The 9,065-nt window shown below is 37.4% G+C and overlaps 1 protein-coding gene across 3 annotated transcripts in view; it reads left to right on the plus strand.

Moving 5' to 3' along the window:
* Positions 1-8,764, plus strand: part of PDLIM5 (PDZ and LIM domain 5) — a 215,723-nt gene extending 206,959 nt beyond the window's left edge. For all 3 annotated transcript variants that reach the window (XM_002814977.6, XM_009240198.4, XM_054554195.1), the window contains 2 exons: positions 2,962-3,077; positions 4,519-8,764. In XM_002814977.6, coding sequence (XP_002815023.2) covers positions 2,962-3,077; positions 4,519-4,608 — 206 coding nt within the window. In that variant the 3' untranslated portion in view covers positions 4,609-8,764. The remainder of the gene's footprint in view (positions 1-2,961; positions 3,078-4,518) is intronic.
* The last annotated feature ends 301 nt before the right edge of the window (positions 8,765-9,065 follow it).

Genomic DNA, 9,065 nt, shown 5'->3' on the forward strand with positions numbered 1-9,065 from the left:
GGCATAGAGCAGCTGTAGTATATACATATATATATATATATATATATATATATATATATATATATATATATAGTTTAGACGGAATCTTGCTCTGTCACCCAGGCTGGAGTGCAGTGACGCAATCTCAGCTCACTGCAAGCTCTGCCTCCCGGGTTCACGCCATTCTCCTGCCTCAGCCTCCCGAGTAGCTGGGACTACAGATGCCCGCCACCATGCCCGGCTAATTTTTTTGTATTTTTAGTAGAGACGGGCTTTCACCATGTTAGCCAGGATGGTCTCGATCTCCTGACCTCGTGATCTGCCCACCTCGGCCTCCCAAAGTGCTGGGATTACAAGCGTGAGCCATCACACCCGGCCAGTAATAGTTTTTGAAATGTGAATTAGATCAAGCTTAAACCCTTTAGTGGCTTCCACTAGAAAAAAATTACACTTTTTTTTTTTTGAGTTGGAGTCTCACTCTGTCACCCAGGCTGGGGTGCAGTGGCCTGATCTCGGCTCACTGCAACCTCCACCTCCCGGGTTCAGGCGATTCTTCTGCCTCACCTCTCAAGTGGCTGGGCTTACAGGCACCTGCCACCACGCCCGGCTAATATTTTTGTATTTTTAGTAGAGACAGGGTTTCACCATGTTGGCCAGGGTAGTGTAGAACTCCTGACCTCAAGTGATCCGCCTGCCTCGGCCTCCCAAAGTGCTGGGATTACAGGTGTGAGCCACCGCGCCTGGCCAAATTACACTTATGAGGGCCTGTTTTGCCATCCTTATCTCCTCCCACCTTGCCTTCTGTCACCAGATTCTACCCATACGCAGCCCTTTGGCGTTCTTCTGAACATGCTGAGATCCTTCCTTCTTTGGGGCTTTTGTGCTTACTGTTTCTTCTAACTTGAATGTTCTTTGTCAGTTTTTCTGCAGCGATTCCTCTTTATTCACGTTTCATTGCAACTATTACCTCTTCAGAGAGGCCTTTTCTAATTTTCCTTAATAGTGTAGTGCCCCCCCCCCAATTATTTTGTATTAAATTACTATTTTCTTTCCTTCATGGTACTTATCATAATCTGAAATTTATTTATTATCATTTATTTTTTTAATTCAATAAATCATGACATCCTCTTTCCAATGAGAATATGAGCCCCATGAGGAAAGCAACCTCAACTGTCTTCTTCACCACTGTACCCCTGCAGTGCCTTGAACAATGCCTGGCACACAGTAGACTGCATGAATCTATGCTGAGCAAATGGTGCTAAGGAATACTAAAGATTGACAATTGCCAAGTAAGTTTAATCAAGTTGCAAATTATAGCCTGCCTTCCTCTCCAGCTGAGGTTGGATTGACAATGTCAAAGGCCAAAGGGTGAACCATGAGTCAACACAGTAGTGAGAGGAGCTGCATAAAAGAAAATTAGGGCAACCAGCCTGGGCAAGATGGGGAAACCCTGTCTCTACTAAAAATACAAAAAAAAAAAAAAAATAGCCAGGTTGTGGTGGTGGGCACCTGTAATCCCAACTGCTCGGGAGACTGAGGCAGGACAATCGCTTGAACCCGAAAGGTGAAGGTTCCAGTGAGCCGAGATCGCGCCACTACACTCCAGCCTGGGCGAGAGAGCGAGGCTCTTGTCTCAAAAAGACAAAAAAGAAAAGAAAATTAGGGCCAGGCACAGTGACTCAATACCTTTAATCCCAGCTCTTTGGGAGGTGAGGCAATCACTTGAGGCCATGAGTTCAAAACCAGCATGGGCAGCCTACCAAGACCCCGTCTCTACAAAAAAAAATTTTTTTAATTAGCTGGACATGGTGGCTTGTACATGTAGTCTCAGCTACTCAGGAGACAGAGGCAGGAGGATGGCTTGAGCCCAGGAGGTGGAGGCTGCAGTGAACTGTGATCACACCACTACACTCAAGCCTGGGTGACAGAGCAAGACCCTGTCTCTCTAATGAAAGAAAAAAAAAACCAGAAAATTCTAATTTAGTAACAGAGAAACATCTCAAAACTGCTTTCGTCAGAAGGAAATCCTGTAGTATTCTTATAACTGTAATCTATGTCAAGTAAATGGTCTTTTCTGGCTAAGGGTTTTCAACATGAAGTCATAAAATTGAAAGGAAAATACAGCAAAATAAATTGTGGCTAATATTGTTGTGATACAGTCTAGCTAGAAACTCAGTCAGAGCACTTATTCATGTAAGTTTCCTGTAACATTTCTTTTTTCTTCCTTGACCAAGTCAGATACGCTATGAAATTTGCCACTATCAGATTTTGTTTTTGATCTCTGTTCATTAGTCTTATTGTTGCTAGTTATTAAAAGTCCTTTGTATTTCTTCAGAACAGTCATGTCTACTGATAACTGGTCACAGTACAGTTCTTTTTTTTTTTTTCTTTGAGACAGAGTCTCACTCTTGTCACTAGGCTGGAGTGCAGTGGCGCGATCTCGGCTCACTGCAACCTCCGCCTCCCGGGTTCAAGCAATTCTCGTGCCTCAGCCTCCCGAGTAGCTGGCACTACAGGCACGCGCCACCACGCCCAGCTAATTTTTGTATTTTTAGTAGAGACAGGGTTTCACCATGTTGGCCAGGATGGTCTCGATCTCTTGAACTCGTGATCTGTCTATCTGCCTACCTCAGCCTCCCAAAGTGCTGGGATTACAGGTGTGAGCAACCGCGCCCGGCCAGAACAGTTCTTTATATGTATTTAGGCAATTAAGTAGTTGGCAAGAAGTGAGAAGTATTACATGAAAAATTATAATCAAGAATGTTAGGTTGTATAAATAATATTTATACCAAGGGAATCCTGAAACATACTAAACATCTCTCTCAAGCCAAATGTTATGCCATCTTCTGAAATTTTTCAAATTCCTAATATCTTTGTCTTCAGCATCTCATCTAATCCTGATTTTGTTGCTGCCTTCTAGGAACGATCATTCTAAAACTTCATCATGTTTAAATTATGTCTCTCTGCCCTCCCTTAATACAGATTATTATGCCCTCTTTGGTACTATATGCCATGGATGTGAATTTCCCATAGAAGCTGGTGACATGTTCCTGGAAGCTCTGGGCTACACCTGGCATGACACTTGCTTTGTATGCTCAGTAAGTAGAGTCTTATTTCCTAATTAAAGGGGTATAGTATGGCCAATTCTAGCTTTAGTATTTAATGGAAATATCAGCTTTTGTGTCTTTCAGTCCTTCAAACCTAAAGAAAAATTATTTTTAATTTTTTGTAAATTTTGAAAGTTGTTTATTAAATTTTTTGGCATTTTTGAAATTATTTGGTACCCAGTGAGATCCTTAGTCCTTAGAGAAAATACAATTTTAATATATTTTTGTCTATAAGGAGAAGCTATGTATTTCTTAAAACAGTAAGATTCCTTTACTTAAAAAAAAAAAAACCTCTGTTACTAGTGTTTGTTGTAGTTTTTGGAAATGTTAGGTACTTCTTAAAATACAAATAAATAATTATAAAAATCGGCTATTGGATTAACACTGGGAATAAACTATATGTTGAGTAATTTCTTTTCTTAGCAATAGCCCCTGGATATTCTTTTCTTTTTGAGACTGTGGTCCAGTAAACATGTGATAAGGTATTTGCCTATTCATTTGATATTTTAATATTTTTGGTTTTATGTTTAATGATTAGGATGGATTCAAATATTAAAATAAATAGTTTTTAAATGTAAGAAGTAAATATCCAGTAAACGTGCTCTGTTCAGGTGTTTGATTTTTTAAAATTAGATTTAACATATCTACAGTTTTCAATACTCATTGTACAAAGGGGGCAAAAGTAATATTAATCGATGCTTAATGATCTCCCCAAACATTACCATTGAACTTTTTCTTGTTTACCTCATCCATCTCTTAGACTTCATAAAGTCTATAAAAAAGCAAAACTTTTAGCAGATTTGCCTTTTCTTTTCTAATAAAGCTGTTCGTTCTAATTAACAAAGGCAATAGGAAGAACAAGGAGCTGTAAATGTAGATAGTGGACTGACTGTATAATCCTCAGCAGCCAGATATTGACCTGGTTATAAGAAACAAACAAAAGAGGTCTCAGCTTGAACACAAGGCAGCCCTTAAAAAAAAAAGGACTCAGGTATTCTGTGCCTGTTTAACTGGCAGCAAGCTAATGTTGGGCTTGGGAAGGTTTGGTAAAGCAAATGAGTCTCTACAACACGAAGTAAAATTAAGACGTTGTTTATAATTTGGGGAGATAAAATATATTTAACGAGCCCTCTTTCTATATTGATTTTCAAGTTAGGGATAAATCTTCCCTCTGGATAAAGAAAAGTGATGATCAGTGCTTTCTATAAATTAGAATACATTCTAGGAAAAAGCTATTTTTCATTGCTTTTGAAAGATTATATCTAATGTTATAGTAATCGTGAAATATTAGGGAATCTAATTTAACCAACTAAAGTGTTTTGTCATATTATCCATTGGGGGAAAAAGTCACTTTCTCCTTCTCCAGCATGCTGGATAAAATCCTCTTAATATCCTCTTAAATAATATCTCTTAAATACCGCTTCTTTTTCAGGTGTGTTGTGAAAGTTTGGAAGGTCAGACCTTTTTCTCCAAGAAGGACAAGCCCCTGTGTAAGAAACATGCTCATTCTGTGAATTTTTGAAAGTCAACAGTTCAGGAGAAGAGAAGGAATTTGAAGAGAAAAAGGAAAATTAAAATTACTAATTAATTTTTAGATTCAATATTTATATGGAGTTTTGAAAAATAATAGTGGCCCTGAAGGAATAAATTCCAGCTTTAAAAACCAAGTCTGAGGAAATATTTGGCTTCATAAAGTAAAGAGACAGTTTGGCATTTATTATTACTTTTTCCTGTATTTTATGCCCATAAAATAAGTTTTATAAAAACCAATTTCCTGATGGACTATTAAATTCATCTTAGAATAAATTAGTGAAGAATTTAATTTTAGAATAAATAATCCAATCTGAAATAATTATACCTTCTTTCCTTGTTAGGTAGTTATGAGTAAATCTGCAAAAGGCAATGAAAATGCCTTAAATTTTATCAATAAGAGAATCATTGTATTTTAAAAAAAACCTAATACTTATCTTTAAAATAGTAAATAGGATTTTAAACAGAGAATTTTATCAGTAATAGGTGTCAGTTTTTAAAAAATTGCTTGTAGGCTGAGCGCGGTGGCTCACACCTGTAATCCCAGCACTTTGGGAGGCCAAGGTGGGTGGATCACCTGAGGTCAGGAGTTTGAGATCAGCCTGGCCAACATGGTGAAACCCCATCTCTACTAAAAATACAAAAATTAGCCGGACGCAGTGGCACACGCCTGTAATCCCAGCTACTCAGGAGGCTGAGGCCCGAGAATCGCTTGAACCCGGGAGGCAGAAGTTGCACTGAGCTGAGATCGTACCACTGCACTCCAGCCTGGGTGACAGAGTGAGACTCCGTCTCCAAAAAAAAAAACATTGCTTGTATATTATTTTTGCCTTACAGTGGATCATTCTAGTAGGAAAGGACAATGAGATTTTTTATCAAAATGTGTCATGCCAGTAAGAGATGTTATATTCTTTTCTCATTTCTTCCCCACCCAAAAATAAGCTACCATATAGCTTATAAGTCTCAAATTTTTGCCTTTTACTAAAATGTGATTGTTTCTATTCATTGTGTATGCTTCATCACCTATATTAGGCAAATTCCATTTTTTCCCTTGTGCTAAGGTGAAGATTTAATTAAATAATTTTGGCCTCTAATAGTTTTCTCTCTCTTTAAAAAGAATAAATAGAGGGCCGGGTGCGATGGCTCACGCCTGTGATCCCAGCACTTTGGGAGGCCAAGACGGGCGGATCATGAGGTCAAGAGATCAAGATCATCCTGGCCAACATGGTGAAACCCTGTCTCTACTAAAAATACAAAAATGAGCTGGGCATGGTGGGGCGTGCCTGTAGTCCCATGTACTTGGGAGGCTGAGGCAGGAAAATTGCTTGAACCCAGCAGACGGAAGTTGCAGTGAGCTGAGATCGCACCACTGCACTCCAGCCTGGTGACAGAGCGAGACTCTGTCTCTTAAAAAAAAAAAAAAAAGAGAGAGAGAGAGAATAAATAGAAAAGAATGTGGCTGGGAATTGTGAATCAGAAGATTATACCCCCAATTTTTTTCAATCCCCTTTTCTCAAATAATAAATTAGTTCAATCAGTTTCTGAGTTATGCCACTGGCTGATGAAGAGTTGAGAGGTCTCTTTGCAGAATAATCTTTTTGTTTCATTTTGTTTCTTCTTCTACATTTAAAAATTAAAAGATTGGCTTGAGGATGTGATGAAATTGAGACTTTTTGTGGTTTTCTCTCAATAATAAGTGAACCAATTTCAAATGTGATCACAAAGTTTGGAAAGCTTTTATTCACAGAGGTTGGGTAGTGTTGGGAGGGGAGTTTAATTACTCAGATTGGCCTGTTATTTGATTTCCTCATTTGGGAAAAGAATTATGCAGATACCACATGGAGACAGGGAACAATTGTGGTAAAACTGTGGATCCTGTTGCTATTTGCCCAGTGAGAAAACAGATTCTGGTATTTGATTTGGTTTTCCTCTTTGTTTTCTTTTTGTTTCCAGAATGGATGAAAGTCCATGAACCTCCTAAGTTATAATTTAAATTTGTTTGGGGCAAGGTGCTTTTATAGTCGAGACAGAGCCCTAGGTCCTTCCTGCCCCATCACTCACTTACGACATCACTTCCATTGTGTGCATGTTTGTTATAGAGGAGGTTTTAGGCTACAATATTTGTTTAACCTCCCTAAGAACTTTCAAGGCATCTGTCCTGAAAGCTGTTAATTTATGGTCTAGCAGATTTATATTATATGCAGATAATAATTAACTGGGGATAAAAGAATGGCAAGGGGTGACACAAAGTAGCAAACTGAATACTTCTCCAATAGCAACCCCAAGCTACCTCCTCACCCTGCATCTTGGAGGGAGGCAGGAAATTTCTTTTGAAATAAAGTGCTGGAGCTGAATTCTGCATTATTTATCGTTGCTGCTGAAACCACCTATAAAAGACTTGCTAGCTAATGTGCATTGTCATATAATGTACACTGTCACATTTTTACAGTCTTTTACGTTATAGAATACAAAATAAGTTGATGGTTTTGTTTGGTGTGAGCTTTTTGTTTGTTTCTTTAGTTTTGCCTTCATAGGTTATATGCCAAGATAGTATTTGATAAGTCAATGACATTTGGATGTTTTCAAAGAATTTTATTTGACCCAGATTTCTTATAAAGTTATCTTACATTAAGGATGTCATTTTCGTCAGACCTTCTTTCTACATATCATTCATGAAGCATAATGTTGCATTTCGCCAAATTTTATGCCTGAAAGGGTAGTGTTGCTTCCTAAGGTATCATGTTGTCTTTGTGCTTTGTCCGTCTCTTCTGTGGCGAAGCTTTATATCTGTTCCTAAAACAGTTAATCCTGTGAAATAAATATTGAACATAATCCAGAAGAATCTCTCTATTTCCAGTGGGGAATGCCATATTTAATTCACCAGCAGTAATCCTTTAATAACTGGCAGAGCACTTTATTCTTCTGGTGAGCTCCCTGAATATTTATTTTTCTGATTATAAATTTTCTATATTAGTAGCATTTTTTAATTATTACTTCTTCACTATAGAGCATTTACTTTTAGTCTCTCTAGATGTATATTTTGGAATGCTGTACTTGGCATAACAGATTAAAATCATAATGCATGACTAAAAACTCCTTGGATTTATTTCCCATTTTAAAATTTTTAGTGGTAAGTTCAGATTTGTAATCTTTCTCTAGACTTCCGTGGTCTGAATGTTGCCTGCTGAAGTAGCAACCTAAAAAGTATCCCCTGCTTATGCTTCTCCAGTTGGCCCTCCATGTCCATAGGCTTTGCATCTGTGATTCAGCCAACTGTGGGTCAAAAATATTTGGGGAAAAAAATGGATGGTTGCGCCTTTACTGAACATGTACAAACTTTTTTTTGTCATTAAACAATATAATATAACAACTATTTACAAAGCATTTACATTGTATTAGCTATTATAGGTAATCTAGAGATGATTTAAAGTATATGGTAGGATGTGCATAGGTTATATGCAAATACTACACCATTTCCTATAAGGGACTTGAACATCATGGACTTTAGTATCCTAGGGGGTTCTTGGAACCCACCACCCATAGGGGCACCATAGGACAGCTATAGTACCGTGTTTATTTCCTGTTAATTCAGGTTCCGTTTAGAGTCTAAAAGTAAAACCTAATCATTTAGTCACAGTGTAAAAACAAATGGAAATAACAGTTCAAATCTTCAAAATATTAGTGTAGCATTATGTTTAAAATAATCTACAACAAAAATGTACCATTTTCAAGCAGTACTACATTAGGAGCCCTTTTATAGAAAATAATTTCTTCTTTACCCCTGTTCCAGTGTGAATCTAGTATTCTGTTAACATTTGTGTGGCATTTGGAGTTTGTCATCCCCATTGAAGAGAGAGCCTTCTCAGACATGAAGCAAGGGAAACATACTGAATAGTTTTACACAAATTTAATCTGGCTTCCATTTGCCCCCTCATTTCCCAAATGTTTAAAGGTATTGGATTTGGATTCTCAATGTATAATTTGCCTTATCTGTTAATCTCTATCTTCTGTCTCTTTAATTTTGTATATCTGCTGTTTTGCTTTTGGATACATTTTCTAATTAGAAGTCACATGATAAATATAATCAGTATAGTAATAATACCGTAATGTGCACATACTCAATAAATAAATGACTGCATTGTTGTAAATGAGCTCTCCTTTTTGTTGTTGTTGTTGGTTGGCGAGTGGTTTCCATCAAGTCATCATGGGAAAATAATCAAGTTCCATATTCACAGGTTAGGATAGGATGTAATAATTCTCAGAAGAACCCTTCTAGTATGATATTTGCTTGTCAAAATGTCTCAGAAACACAATATTTGAAAATACTGTCACGTTTATTGTATTTCTCTCTGTTCTTATGCTGTGCATGTAGAATGTACCCAATGTTTATGAATTAATAGATAAATAAGTTCTATTGTCTTTTGAAAATATTTATTGCTGAAATGATTT

This window comes from Pongo abelii, chromosome 3 (assembly GCF_028885655.2).
Source record: "Pongo abelii isolate AG06213 chromosome 3, NHGRI_mPonAbe1-v2.0_pri, whole genome shotgun sequence".
NCBI classification, from domain to species: Eukaryota; Metazoa; Chordata; class Mammalia; order Primates; family Hominidae; genus Pongo; species Pongo abelii.